At 40.6% G+C, this 16082-nt stretch overlaps 1 protein-coding gene across 1 annotated transcript in view; it reads right to left on the reverse strand.

The window, feature by feature from the left end:
* Nucleotides 1–23: 23 nt before the first annotated feature.
* The window catches only part of CXADR (CXADR cell adhesion molecule), a 66641-nt gene continuing 50582 nt past the window's right edge, over nt 24–16082 (reverse strand). The window contains exon 8 of the mRNA XM_039480459.2: nt 24–797. Coding sequence (XP_039336393.1) covers nt 756–797 — 42 coding nt within the window. The 3' untranslated portion in view covers nt 24–755. The remainder of the gene's footprint in view (nt 798–16082) is intronic.

Consider the following 16082-nt stretch of genomic DNA (forward strand, 5'->3'; position numbering starts at 1 on the left):
AAAAAAGAGAAAAAGAACAGAGGGGATGTTTCCCTTCAGTGTATTGAACCAAATAGCAAAAACATGAAACAGAACGTAAGACTTTCAGAATTTCCTTTGAAAACATCAACTGTTTATTAATCATACTTTCCCTAAAATACCACATATCAAAATATGCATATGAAAAGTTAAAAAATTATTAGTGGTAGCTATTGAAAATACAATAAAACATCTTTTAACTATCAGTGTCATTATACATAGAGTTTTTTAAACCAAGAATTTGGTTGATAAGACATCTGACTTCCATGTTTTTTTTTTTTTTTTTTTTGAGACGGAATTTCGCTCTTGTTACCCAGGCTGGAGTGCAATGGCGCGATCTCGGCTCACCGCAACCTCCGCCTCCTGGGTTCAGGCAATTCTCCTGCCTCAGCCTCCTGAGTAGCTGGGATTACAGGCACGTGCCACCATGCCCAGCTAATGTTTTGTATTTTTAGTAAGACGGGGTTTCACCATGTTGACCAGGATGGTCTCAATCTCTTGACCTCGTGATCCGCCCGCCTCGGCCTCCCGAAGTGCTGGGATTACAGGCTTGAGCCACCGCGCCCGGCCTGACTTCCATGTTTAATGCCATTGCGTAAAGTAGATGTGTTCTTACAGCTGCTCAAATCTCTGTGCCTTGTGCTTTTTTTTAAAATAAAAAAACAACATTTAAGTCTTTCTAGAGGCCTAAAAGTTAAATATTACAGTACTTCAGATTCTTCAGTAGTCCTTCATATTTATACAACTGTAATTCCATCAGTCTTGTAAGGGTGCTTGAACTACAAAAAGAAAAAAAGAGATATCTCTTTAAGAGTTTTGTTTTTTTCCCAAAGGCAAATTTTAAGAAACTAAGATGAGCAATACTTTTCCATCGTCCTCATCTTTAAATGTACAGTTTGACTTACCAGAAAAATCACAACTTGCTAATAAATCATTCGATGGCCATGGTTATTCCACAAATTATTGTTAGTTTTTAGGAATATAAATTCTACTGAAGTACAAAATTGCACAAATCATAAAGGTATAGCTCAATAGTATACCTTTGTAAAGTCAGTTTTTAAAGTGTTTACAACTTCAGAAAACCATTTTTAAACCTGACTGTGAAGCTATACATTTTTTCCTGAAATCTATAGTGACTGCGTATTCAAACGAGCATGTTTATTGATGTCACAAGGGAGATGTGTTTTATCAAGTTAATTTTTTGTTTTGTTTTGAGACGGAGTTTCACTCTTGTTACCCAGGCTGGAGTGCAATGGCGCGATCTCGGTTCATCACAACCTCCGCCTCCTGGGTTCAGGCAATTCTCCTGCCTCAGCCTCCCGAGTAGCTGGGATTACAGGCACGCGCCATCATGCCCAGCTAATTTTTTGTATTTTTAGTAGAGACGGGGTTTCACCATGTTGACCAGGATGGTCTCGATCTCGACCTCATGATCCACCCTCCTCGGCCTCCCAAAGTGCTGGGATTACAGGCTTGAGCCACCGTGCCCGGCCTAAGTTAATTTTTTTTAACCAAAGTTATTAAAAGAGAAAGGAAAAAAATTGCTTGCAAAGCCATCACACTGCTTCCTTACAGATACTTGAGAGTTTTGTGGTGATAATGACAGATTTGTAGCTGATTGGTGTAAAGTTGGAAAGTTTCAAGTATTTTTATCATGAAGTTAGCAGATAGCATTTTTTGTTGCTTTGCTTATAAGTAAATCGGTTCTCATCTGCAGGTTTCTTGTCTGTGTATTCAAACATGGATGGAAAATATTCAAAATAAAAGTAAACAAAATACAAATTTTAAAATATAACTGTATAACATTTAAATTGCATTAGGTATCATAATCTAGATTTAAAGGATGTGCATAGGCTATATACAAATACAAGACCATTTTGTATAAGGCATTTGAGTATCTGAGGATTTTGGTATCCAAGAAAGATCCTGGAATCAATCTTCCAAGGATACTGAGGGATGACTCTATATAGGCTTGTTGGGAAAATCAGGAGCATAATAGTGTCAAGAAGGGAGTGGCATGTACTTAGTATCCAGAACATTCCACGCTACTACAAAATTATTAGTTGTGACAACTAAATGACAGGGCCTGTTGGGGAAACTACTAGTTTTGAATTTGACTGCATACAGGTGGATGTACTACTACTTGCAGAACATTCTACCAGTGTTTCAACTACCCATTCTCCACCTTGTTCTGAAACTTATGTAGAGCAAAAGAACGCTCTCATGGCTTTTCCAATCCATTGCTAATGAAATAAAACTTAATCAGCAACTGGGTATTAAATTCCAGCAAGCATGGGGTACAAAAGTTTGCCAAACCCTTTTTTTTTTTTTTTTGAGACGGAGTTTCGTTCTTGTTACCCAGGCTGGAGTGCAATGGCACGATCTAGGCTCACTGCAACCTCTGCTTCCTGGGTTCAGGCAATTCTCCTGCCTCAGCCTCCTGAGTAGTTGGGATTACAGGCATGCGCCACCATGCCCAGCTGATTTTTTGTATTTTTAGTAGAGACGGGGTTTCACCGTGTTGACCAGGATGGTCTCGATCTCTTGACCTCGTGATCCACCCACCTCAGCCTCCCAAAGTGCTGGGATTACAGGCTTGAGCCACCGCGCCCGGCTTGCCAAACCCTTTTTCAGTGGTAATTATAACTCTAGGCACTTTGCCTCTTAAGTTTGTCTCCCCTAGACAACTCGAAGATGGCTCTTAGACAAAGCATGGCTACATAATTTCAGCTTGAAATCCTTATCAGGCTATTTCAAGCAGGAATGGTTTCTCATTGAACAATAATTTGTTTAAATTTTCCATTTTATTTATATTTGTAGGCATAACTGCAAAGCTCTAAATTTTATAGATTGCACTTGGACATGGATGTTTGAAAAAAACTTATAAGTTCTATCACATTAATACTAAAGTGCTTATTTCTGTTTTTTAGTATAATACTTAAAGTATTTTTTTTAGTAAACTATGGTTCCAAGCTGAGATAATAAAGCATTTATGTTGACTTTCACTCAGTTATATCAATTTGGCAGTTTAACACAGTGTACAACATTAGTAAACTTTGTGCCAAATTTCTCCATATAGTCTGGAATCTACTCCAGTGGGTGAAGCAATAACATTGTGAGGCACTTAGGGAAACAATATCCCTGCATTGCATATGGCACCGTATGGCATTGACTGATCATACTGGGAAGTTGTCACGTAAGCCATGAGAAGGAAGGCTCATGCAATTCTTCTGCAATATGTACACTTTGCTGGACGTGGTGGCTCACACCTGTAATCCCAACACTTTGGGAGGCTGAGGCAGGCAGATGACATGGGGTCAGGAGTTCCAAGACCAGCCTGACCAACATACAGAAACCCTGTCTCTACTAAAAATACAAAAAGATTAGCCAGACATGGTGGCACATGCCTGTAATCTCAGCTACTCAGGATGCTGAGGCAGGAGAATTGCTTGAACCCAGGGGGCGAAGGTTGTGGTGAGCTGAGATTATGCTATTGCACTCCAGTCTGGGCAACAAGAGTGATGCTCCATCTCAAAAAATAAAATTTAAAATATATGTACACTTTAGTCATTGCAGAAACCATCACCCACTTCCAAATTTAATAGGCCATCTTCCACATTCCATTGTTCTTTCACATATAATTTTAAAGATAATATAAGGACAAAAGTGGAAGTATGTTTAACCCTTAACAAAAACAAATTCACCATTAAGACTTGTAGCAGATACATCACTACAATTAGGGTGGTTTGGTGTTTATTCTGTAAAGCACACAATCAGCACAAATAAAAGTACTGAATTTGTTTCTTCTATCAAAAGAAATGCCTAGCTACAAAAATAACTTCCATAAAAGTTAAACATAATCATGGTCCCTGGTGGTCTAGTGGTTAGAAGAAAAAAAACATAATCATGGAAGACTCTGTGCTTAAATTTTGTTGGACTTAAAAATGCAATTATGATTTCGACTAAAAATCGAAATCATATATATATGTATATACATATATATGTATATACAGATATATAAAATGTGTAAAATATAAATCTAGAGGGAATATGTGTAAAACATTTCTAGACTAGAGGTTTAATAGGTCATTTTTGTATATGATATTAGCATTTTGACCAATAAATATATGATCACTAAGTACAAATTAAAACATTTATTTTGGAAATCAAAATTAATAATACCCAATATTGAGGGTGTGGGGAGAAGCAGTCTCTTATAATGTCAATAGAGGTTTAAAGAGGGCAGGGCCGGGTGCAGTGGCTCACACCTGTAATCCCAGCACTTTGGAAGGCTGAGGAGGGTGGATCATGAGGTCAGTAGTTCGAGACCAGCCTGGCCAACATGGTGAAACCCCATCTCTCCTAAAAAAAAAAAAAATTCAAAAATTAACCAGGTGTGGTGATGGGCACCTGTAATCCCAGCTACTTGGGAGGCTGAGGCAGGAGAATCGCTTGAACCCAGGAGGCAGAGGCTGTAGTGAGCTGAGATTGCTCCATTGTACTCCGGCCTGGGCAACAAGAACGAAACCCCGTTTAAAAAAAAAAAAAAGTCTGGGTGTGGTGGCTCATACCCGTAACCCCAGCACTTTGGGAGGTCGAGGCAGACGGATCACCTGAGGTCGGAAGTTCAAGATCGGCTTGACCAACATGGAGAAACCCTGTCTCAAAAAAAAAAAAATAAAAAAAATAAAAAAAATAAAAATATATATATATATAAAGAAATCATGTAAGTAAGTTATGAAACTATAGAAGTACTGAGAGGAGGCCGACTCACACCTGTAATCCCAGCACTTTGGAGGCCGAGGTGGGAGAAACGCTTGAGGCTAAAAATTTGAGACCACCTTAGGCAACAAAGTGAGACCCCCATCTCTACCAAAAATAAAAATAAAAGAACTGAGAGAAATATGGAAGGATATATCAATGTTATCTTTGGGAAATGTTCCCCATAATTGGAAGACAGGCCATTTTGAATGTGGAAAAAATTTAAAATTTTCACAAAATTTGTAAAAGAAAATGAATTAATGTCACTATACAAAAAAAGGTCTGCATATAATTAAAGTAAATCATTTAGTGGAGCCAGATCAATAAAGAAATACAAATGGCTAAAAACATTAAATGATGTGATAATGACACATTAATGATGAGGGAACTATAAATTGAGACCATATTTAGAGCAGATGAAAAGGAGTAAATCATCTATAAAATTATTGGCCACAAGAGGGCATCAGATTTCCTTTTCCAACTTCAAAGCTAAAGGTTATACTTGCAAATAATCTAGCTTCTACATGAAAAGTGTTAGTGGTTTTAGCTTAAGTCTTTCCTGTGGGTCTACATGCAGAAATTGTCACTGATAATGGAGAATTTTAATAAAGCATGTCATAATTATACAAAACAAATATTTCTTTATTATAATTATTTTTCTGTTAATAAAAGAAGTAGTGTTCATTTTAAGAAAAGAAATAATGGCCAGGCGCGGTGGCTCATGCCTGAATCCCAGCACTTTGGGAGGCCGAGGTGGGTGGATCATAAGGTCAAGAGATCGAGACCATCCTGGCCAACATGGTGAAACTTCATCTCTACTAAAAATACAAAAACTAGCCGGGCATGGTAGTGCGCGTCTGTAGTCCCGGCTGCTTGGGAGGCTGAGGCAGGAGAATCACTTGAACCCGGGAGGGGGAGGTTGCAGTGAGCTGAGATTGTGCCACTGCACTTCAACCTGATGACAAAGTGAGACTTTGCCTCAAAAAAGAAGAAATAGATACCTAGAAGCACAAAGACAGATAATCAAAATCACCTATATCATCCTTCCAGCAGGGATAATCATTGTTAATATTTTAATGTATGGGGGGAGCTTTTACTTTATATACTCCTATATTGTTATATTATGATATGAAATATATTCATTTTATGGTCACACAATTCGAATCCATGGAATGTTTTCTTTTTATTTTTAAGACGGGGTTTCACCATGTTGGTCAAGCTGGTCTTGAACTCCCGACCTCAGGTGATCAGCCTGCCTTGGCCTCCAAAGTGCTTGGATTACAGGTGTGAGCCACCACGCCCGGCCTGGAATGTTTTCTTATGTAATTGTTTTTTTCCCCTAAAATATTATTTTTTATAGTTTCATGGTATTCATATGTATGTGCTGTAATTGATTTAACAAATCCTTATTACTAGATTTTAAGCTACAGATCTCTTTCAGAAATGTCTTTTCAATTATATATCTCAATGCATACCAATGTCGGTGGTGTTGGAGTAGACAAGCTAATCTCAGAACTTCCAACTTTGTGAATTCACACATACAAAATATAGACAATATATTTTTTAGAGTCAATTTAATAAAGCCATAAAATTTGAAGGAAAATAGTGTGATTTTTTTTTACTAAACGATGGGAAAAGCAAACATTGCTTTTGCATCTTACACATCATCCATCAACCACTTCTAAAGAAGTGATAAAATACACTGATTGAAAATGAAAATATGTTTAACATTTTTGAACTTTGTCTAAAGTGACTGTAACATGAAAATATAAAGTAAATTTTGTTCGAGTTTATTTGTTTGTTTTGAGACGTTGTCTCTGTCACCCCCGCTGGAGTGCAGTGATAGGATCTCAGCTCACTGCAACCTCTGCCTCCCGGGTTCAAGCGATTCTCCTGCACCTCAGCCTACCAAGTAGCTGGGATTACAGGCTCCCGCCGTGGGTCAAGATGGTGGGGGCAGACCTATGTTAATTCTAGCTAAATAATTATAAGTTTGATTGGTTTACAGTGCACAGAAGTTTATACACCGAACTAAACTATATTATTGGTGCCGTTAATTAGAAATGAAAACGGCGACAGGAGGCCTAAGGTAAAGAACACCCGAGAGCTCAGTAACACGGGGGAACACCTCAGGGTGGTTGCAGAGCAGAAATACTGCTCTGGTCCCACAAAGGCCTTCTCAACATAGAGACTGTAAGAGGACCTCGTAAAGAGGGCTTATGCAAAGACCTCTGAGAAGGGAGGCGACCTCTGCTCACAAGATCTGGGAGGGTCTTTGCAGAGGGGAGCTGGCAAGGAGGAGAAAAGCCTTGCAGGGCAGAGAACACGGAAGGCCTCAGGCTCTGCCTAGGTTTCTTGGAATATGGAGTGATTTTAATTGCTCTGTGTCCTCAGTGCTCGGGAGATAAAAGCCCTCTGATGCATTGGGAGTGGTCAGACCAGGTGGCTCCTAATTCGCTATACTTCTGATGCAGCCGCACCCTGATAACAATGGGTGGTAAACTCAGAGTACTAGTTTAGGGTGTCTTAGAAGGCTCTCAAGTGCTGTTAAATGCTCAGAGCAATAGTTTAGAGTGTTTTAGAAGGATCTCAAGTGCTCTCCCCACCCTGGCTGTCTCATCTACTCCTTTACCCTCCCTTTCCACAAATGCCCGTAAGATCAATAAGATGGTGCACATAATGAAAGTGTTTAGAGGCCGGGCGCGGTGGCTCAAGCTTGTAATCCCAGCACTTTGGGAGGCCGAGGCGGGTGGATCACGAGGTCGAGAGATCGAGACCATCCCGGTCAACATGGTGAAACTCCGTCTCTACTAAAAATACAAAACATTAGCTGGGCATGGTGGCACGTGCCTGTAATCCCAGCTACTCAGGAGGCTGAGGCAGGAGAATTGCCTGAACCCAGGGGGCGGAGGTTGCGGTGAGCCGAGATCGCGCCATTGCACTCCAGCCTGGGTAACAAGAGTGAAACTCCGTCTCAAAAAAAAAAAAAAAAAAAAAGTGTTTAGAGCCCAGAGCTCAGGCAAACGAGGTAGCCACACTTGCGTTGGTCCCCTGGACCCCTGCTGTAACTTCTACTCTTGTGTCTGTCTTTGTTTCCTTTTCTCAATCCCTCATCACCGCCAGGACTAAGGACACCCACGTATGGGATTGGGCTGGTTTGCAACACCCGCCACCACGCCCAGCTAATTTTTTTGTACTTTTAGTCCAGACAGAGTTTTACTATGTTGGCCAGTCTGGTCTCAAACTTCTGACCTTGTGATCTGCCCCCTCCGGCTTCCAAAGTGCTGGGATTACAGGTGTGAGCCACGGCGTCGGTTCTAGGGGCAGGACTTTTTTTAACTTTCAGATTCGCAAGATGTCCAAATATATTAGGAACCATTTGAAAGTTTGCAATACAGAATAACCAAAGTTGTGAATGCAGGATGGCACAATGATGCGTACATTTTTAAAAATTAATTTATGTATTTTTGAGACCGAGGCTCGCCCTGTCGCCCGGGCTGGAGTGCAGTGGCACAGTCTCAGCTCAACTTCCACCTCCCAGGTTCAAGTGATTCTCTTGCCTCAGCCTCCTGAGTAGCTGGGACTACAGGCACGTGCCACCAAGCCCAGCTAATTTTTTGTATTTTTAGTAGAGACGGGGTTTCACCATGTTGACCAGGTTGGTCTCGATCTCTTGACCTCGTGATCCACCCGCCTCGGCCTCCCAAAGTGCTATGATTACAGGCTTGAGCCACCGCGCCTGACCTCAGAATCCAAACTCTTAACCATTACATTTACTGCTTCTAACAGAATCCTTTCATTTATCTTTTTTTTTTTTTTTTTTTTTTTTTTTTTTTTTGAGACAGAGTCTTGCTCCGTTGCCAGGCTGGAGTGCCGTGGTCAACCTCGGCTCACTGCAACCTCCTCCTCCCCAGTTCAAGCAATACTCCTGCCTCAGCCTCCCAAGTAGCTGGGACTACAGGCGCATGTCCGGCTAATTTTTGTATTTTTAGTAGAGACGGGGTTTCACCATGTTGACCAGGATGGTCTTGATCTCTTGACCTCGTGATCCACCCGCCTCGGCCTCCCAAAGTGCTGGGATTACAGGCGTGAGCCACCACACCGGCCCATTTATCTTAAATTATGAGTAAGCACAAATATTTCCCACCTGAGTTGTTTGCACACAAACCAAAAAACCCAGGAATAAGCATGTCCTACACATGCTAGCCTCAAAAGCACTAACCTGTGACTATAACGGATCCCTTTCTAGCACAGCAACAAAAGGGAGAAAGGGGGTTAAGATCCATTCTGTGTGAGGTACAACACCCATAAGCAGCCCTGTAGATCCAAGGTAATTTTAAAAGACCTCATAATGAGGTCTTTCTGGTAAATTGTCCTCAAAGAAAGGGTCCAAAAAGGAATCCCATGTGATAACTGCAATAGTGCTGAATTTTAAAAATCTCTTTAAGATATTTCTCTCGCTGGGCGCGGTGGCTCAAGCCTATAATCCCAGCACTTTGGGAGGCCGAGGCAGGTGGATCACGAGGTAAAGAGATCGAGACCATCCTTGGTCAACATGGTGAAACCCCGTCTCTACTAAAAATACAAAAAATTAGCTGGGCATGGTGGTGCGTACCTGTAATCCCAGCTACTCAGGAGACTGAGGCAGGAGAATTGCCTGAACCCAGGAGGTGGAGGTTGCGGTGAGCCGAGATCGTGCCATTGCACTCCAGCCTGGGTAACGAGCAAACCTCGATTTCAAAAAAAAAAAAAAAAAAAAAAAAAGATATTTCTCTCTTCTTCTTCAGCCTTTGAACAAACTCAAAGAGAGGATTATACATGTATTTCTTAGTCAACATTTGAGTATTTAATCATCAAAATGTTTGTTCACTGATACCAGGGGGAGCAGAGTGGATTTTAGAGTGTGTGTGTCAGCATGGCCAAATCTGATGGCTATTTTGGATGAGATGGTGTTGTATTTCAAGTATTGCTCTGGGGCCAAAATGGATGATGTACAAAAGTAATACATGGATGTTGGAGAAAAACTGAAAACAACCACCCCAAGTTAATCTCTTAAAATGTGGCATATATTTCCTATAATTACTATAGACATTTAAAACATTTTTAACATTTTAAATAGCCTATGGACTTTTTTTTTTTGTAGAACTTTAACTGCTATTTAAATTCTTCACTTAACTGTACCACGAATCTTTTGCGCATAACATTACAAGAAGTTTAACTCAAATCTATATATACATACACTCATAAAGCTCTCTTGGTCTACTACAAAGTGGATCTTTACTTTGTCCTGAACACAGCAGATAGTATCTTTTAATTGACAAGGCACAGATTACGTTTCCTCTCATGTAATTATTTAGTTTTACTTTGTGTTCTCTTGTTACTGTGAACGCATAAAATCTTCCCTCCTTGTCAGATTAAAAGACTGGTGAATGTTGGAGGACTATGATTTTCCAACAGGTCACAAATTGCAGTCACTGATACCTTTTTTACCATGTTCTCTCATCCCAGAATCTCAAGGTCATTCTCCTGTTCCCAAAAAATTCTCTCACTGTTGACAGTTCTGGGACTATGCAAGAAGAAAAATGTCTTACTTAGCAACATTAAAAGAACATAGTGCCAGCAGCCAACATTGAACTTGGGATAATGTGTGACAGCTGACCTAACATGTAACCTAGACACATCTTTTCAAATCCAAGATAACTCATTTTCTTCATTAGTTCATGCTGACTCCATAAAACTGCTCTTGGCAAAAACTCCAGCAATTTGTAAGAAACCAAAGATAAATCAAGGAGACATACTGTTATGGGGATACATGTGGCAATGGCTTGATCTGAACATAGCCAGAGCTGCTACAATTATTATCATCAACAAAGATTACTGGCCGGGTGCCTGTAATCCCAGCACTTTGGGAGGCCAAGGCGGGCAGATCACCTGAGATTCGGAGTTCAAGACCAGCCTGGCCAACATGGTGAAATGCCATCTCTACTGAAAATACAAAAATTAGCCAGGTATGGTGGTGGGTGCCTGTAATCTCAGCTACTCAGGAGGCTGAGACAGGAGATTACTGGTGTGAGCCACTGTGTCTGGTCCTACAAATGGTTTTTAAACAAAGGAAAAGATGCTCAATTGAGGAAATTGAAAGGGAGGTAGACTTTTAAACCACATGATAATTTTCTCTTGCCATCAGGAAAGATCAAGAAGTTGGATAAGAGTATGGGGAAGATTTTCAGGGCATAAGCATGCTCATACACTGAAAGCATAAGCCGCTGCAACACTTAGGATTCTGTTTTAATAATAGCTATCAAATACTTGTCTGTAGCTCCTTTTAGAAATTTATTTTAAAGATATATTGATACATATGCAAAATGACATACATACATATATATATCGATTGTAATTTTACTTATTATACCAGAAGGATGGGATTCATTTAAATGATCATCAATTGGAAAACGATTACATACATTATAGTATATCACTTTGATGTAATACTACACAGTTTTGGGGAAAAAAAAAGTTTGCTTTATACAGAAGACAGTAGATACAAAGGTAAATGCAGAATGACCTAAGAGCAACTGTTCAATTAAAAACAAGTTTGTGGCCTAGCAAGGTGTCTCATGCCTGTAATCCCACCTGTTTGGGAGGCTGAGGCAGGAGGATCACTTGAGCACAAGAGTTCAAGACCAGCCTGGACAACATAGTGAGACCTCCTCACTACATAAAAATTAAAGTTTAGCAAGGTGTGATGGTATGTGCCCATAGTTGTAGCTACTTGGAAGGATGAGGTGGGAGGATTGCTTGAGCCCTGGAGGTTGAGGCTGCAGTGAGCCGCGATCACACCTGTGCACTCCAGTCTGGGAGACAGAGCAAGACTCTGTTTCCAGAATAAAAAAAAAAAAAACTGTACAAAACTTTATTTTTGAAAAAATACACGTATATGCAAGTATAAGGATAGAGTAAGTGTAATAGCGGAGGGTCAGATGTAAAATTGAAAAGCTGCTAAACCTATGGTTTAGACTTTAATCTTTATTTATTTTTGGTTTTGAGACAAGGTCTCACTCTGTCACCTAGGCCAGAGTTCAGTGGTGTGATCACAACTCACTGCAGCCTTGACCTCCTCAGGCTCAGGTGATCCTCATACCTCAGCCTCCCAAGTTTCTGGCACTCACCACCACACTCAGCTAATTTTTGTATTTTTAGTAGAGACAGGTTTCACCACGTTGGCCAGGCTGGTCTCAAGTGAGCTGGCTCAAGCGACTCCTGAGCTCAAGTGATCCGCCTGCCTTGGGCCTCCCAAAGTGCTGGGATTATAGGCGTTAGCCACCACGCCTGTAATCTTTAAATAAATTGGAAGTTGTCTAGGAAAGCTTTTGAGCAAGAGAGTGAATAAAAGCGTTTCTAAGAAAGTTAACCTAGAAGTGAGTTTTTGTCAACTCTTGTCTAGGAGAACATAGGTAACTGTCGAGGCAAATAAATGGCTGTTTCCATAATCAGATGGATTCATATTTCTTTTCTAAAGTGGGCCAGGGCCAGGAATGGTGGCTCATACCTGTAATGCCAGCACTCTGGGAGGCAAAGGCAGAAGACTGCTTGAGGCCAGGAGTTTGAGACCAGCCTAGGTAACATAGCAAGATCCCATCTCTATAAAAAATATAAATAAATAAAATGGGCCGGGCACAGTGGTTCACACCTGTAAATCCCAGCACTTTGGGAGGCTGAAGCAGGCAGATGATGAAGTCAGGAGTTCAAGACCAGCCTGACCAACATCATGAAACCCTGTCTTTACTAAAAATACGAAAATTTGCTGGGTACAGTGGCGCGCACCTGTAGCCCCAGCTACTTAGGAGGCTGAGGCAGGAGAGTCGCTTGAACCCGGGAGGCAGAGGTTGCAGTGGGCCGAGATCATGCCACTGCACTCTAGCCTCGGTTACAGAGTGAGCCTCTGTCTCAAAACAACAACAACAACAACAACAACAACAACAAATCAAAAATTTATATATGTATAGAATGGTCCATCACCTCTTCATGTCTTCCTGAAGTTAGATGCATCCAAATCCTTTACATGCAGTAGTAAATGAATTGGAAAGGTTGTTTCTTTTTATAAAGTGCAACAGGAACGGAACAAATTATGCCTTCATACCAACACACTTTTATTGAGCATTTACTCTGCCAGCCAGGCCCGAAATGGCCAGCGGGACATGTTCGTGATTCAAACGTCACCAGCACCTGATCACCATTCAAGGGCTGCTTTCTGTGTTCTAAGCCTCTTCTCTCTCCCATTCTTCATCCCAAATTTCCTAAATTTCATCTCTTTTCTGTCTTCTTACCCTACCCCACACACTGCCAACTCACCTAAATGTTGATAGATGGATGAATAGATAAAGAAAATGGTATCTAAATACAATGGAATATTACTCAGCCTTAAAAAAAAAAATCCTGCGATATCCAACATGAATGAACTTGGAGGATGTTTTGCTAAGTAAAATAAGGCAGTCTCAGGGGACAAATATTGCATAAAATCACTTTTATGAGGTATATAAAATAGTCACATAAACTAGAAGCAGAGGGTAGGATGTGCCAGGAGAAATGGGGAAGGAGAGATGGGGAACTGCTATTCAACAGGTAAAAAGTTTCAATTACGAAAGATGATTAAGTTCTCATGTTAAATGTTTTTACCACAATTTTAAAAAAAGACTAAAAGTTCACTTTTTTCCCTTACCAGGTTTCTTAAATTGTAGTACAGAGATCAATGTATTCATTAAAAAAAAAAAAAAAAAAGAAAAGCTTACAGAATGGTTTGACATGTGAGAAAAAGTAGTTTCACTTAAATTTCATTCTATTTGTCCTAACAACCCATTGTCCTAATACCTGTGCTCTGAATGCTCAAAAGAATGAAGAAGGCTTGAGGAATGCAACATTACATATGACATAAAATTTAAAACAATCTCTAGGTCCAAAAATAAGAAAATAATGAGTAATGGAACTTCAACTTAATGAAACATCATGCTTCATTAAAATGGATATATATGAAATACTTCTAACAACAGGGTAAGATGTTTATGATACAACATTGGCCAGGCGTGGTGGCTCACACCTATAATCCAAGTACTTTGGAGGCCAAGGTGGGTGGATCACCTGAGGTTGGGAGTTCAAGACCAGCCTGACCAACATGGTGAAACCCCGTCTTAAATTAGAAAAAAAAAAAAAAAAAAAAGATACAGCATTAAGTAGAAAAAATATTAGAGAACATGCACTTTAAAAAATACATACACATATATATATATTATATATATATAAAAATATATATATATATTTAAATATGCCAGAAGTAAAATAGGATAGACAGGTTTTAGTGATGATGTCAGATAAAATATTTAAAAATTCATTTACTATTGGTCACAGTGTTATTTTGAAGGAAACAGTTTTTTTTGAGACAGGGTCTTACTCTATAGCCCAGGCTGGAGTGCAGAGGCACACTCACAGCTCACTGCAGATTTGACCTCCTGAGCTCAAGTGATCCTCTCACCTCAGCCTTGAAAATAGCTGGAACTACAGGCATGTGCCACCACATCCAGCTAATTTTTGTATTTTCTGTAGAGACGGGGTTTCACTAATGTTGCCTAGGCTGGTTTTGAACGCCTAGGCTCAAACGATCCACACTCCTTGGCCTCCCAAAGTGCTGGGATTATAAGTGTCAGTTACTGAGCCTGGCCGGAATACAGTGTTTTTTAATATTTCACAATTAAGTCGGATGAAAATCAAATTTGAATTTGCATAAGCAATGAGTTAAACACATCCTGGCTTATAGAGACAAATTATTTCAATAGTTCTTTTTTTTTTTGAGACGGAGTTTCGCTCTTGTTACCCAGGCTGCAGTGCAATGGCGCAATCTCGGCTCACCGCAACCTCCGCCTCCTGGGTTCAGGCAATTCTCCTGCCTCAGCCTCCTGAGTAGCTGGGTTTACAGGCACGCGCCACCATGCCCAGCTAATTTTTTTTTTTTTTTTTTTTAAGTAGAGATGAAGTTTCACCATGTTGACCAGGATGGTCTCGATCTCTTGACCTCGTTATCCACCCACCTCGGCCTCCCAAAGTGCTGGGATTACAGGCTTGGGCCACCGAGCCCGGCCTATTTCAATAGTTCTTATTACTGGTAGGTATTTCTATCTAACAGTAAATGATGTCACACATTATAGCGGTACTGGTGTATATCCTAGAATTTTGGAGATAATGTGAACAATTGAGATACCTTGTTATTTTTGGACCTGCTGGTTCTGCTTTTCATTGAACAGTGACAGAGAACGTGTAAACAGAGACATTTCTTTTTCTCATGGTTAGTATATAACATCAAGGCACTACTTCTGAGCTACTGTAAAAATCCTGAAGGCAAGGTAACCAACTTACTGCCCAATCCAAGATACTTTGAGGGCAATTTGCTATTAATTACACTGGGGTAACAGACATATGCCGGGCGTGGTGGCTCAAGCCTGTATTCCCAGCACTTTGGGAGGCCGAGGTGGGTGGATCACCAGGTCAAGAGATTGAGACCATCCTGGTCAACATGATGAAACCCCATCTCTACTAAAAATACAAAAAATTAGCTGGGCATGGTGGCACGTGCCTGTAGTCCCAGCTACTCAGGAGGCTGAGGCAGGAAAATTGCCTGAATCCAGGAGGCGGAGGTTGCGGTGAGCCGAGATCGCGCCATTGCACTCCAGCCTGGGTAACAAGAGCGAAACTCCGTCTCAAAAAAAAAAAAAAAAAAAAAAAAAAGACATAAAATAGCCCTGGGAAAAGTGGGATAGTCACTGTATTACATTAGTGAGATAGGATGCAAATATTACTAGTATAATAAAAGAATAATAATGATGCTAAGAGCTAACACTTAATTGAGCACTGACCAGGTGCCAGCCTGTATATCTGACATATGTCTTTTTTTTTTTTTTTTTTGAGATGGAGTTTCGCTCTTGTTGCCCAGGCTGGAGTGCAATGGCGCAATCTCGGCTCACCGCAACCTCCGCCTCCTGGGTTCAGGCAATTCTCCTGCCTCAGCCTCCTGAGTAGCTGGGATTACAGGCACGTGCCACCATGCCCAGCTAATTTTTTGTATTTTTAATAGAGATGGGGTTTCATCATGTTGACCAGGATGGTCTCGATCTCTTGACCTGGTGATCCACCCACCTTGGCCTCCCAAAGTGCTGGGATTATAGGCGTGAGCCACAGCACCTGGCCACATCTGACATATAACAGCAATCCCATAAAAATTGGGATACTACAAGGTAGACACTATTATCCTGTTTTAT

The sequence above is a fragment of the Saimiri boliviensis genome, chromosome 18, assembly GCF_048565385.1.
Source record: "Saimiri boliviensis isolate mSaiBol1 chromosome 18, mSaiBol1.pri, whole genome shotgun sequence".
NCBI classification, from domain to species: Eukaryota; Metazoa; Chordata; class Mammalia; order Primates; family Cebidae; genus Saimiri; species Saimiri boliviensis.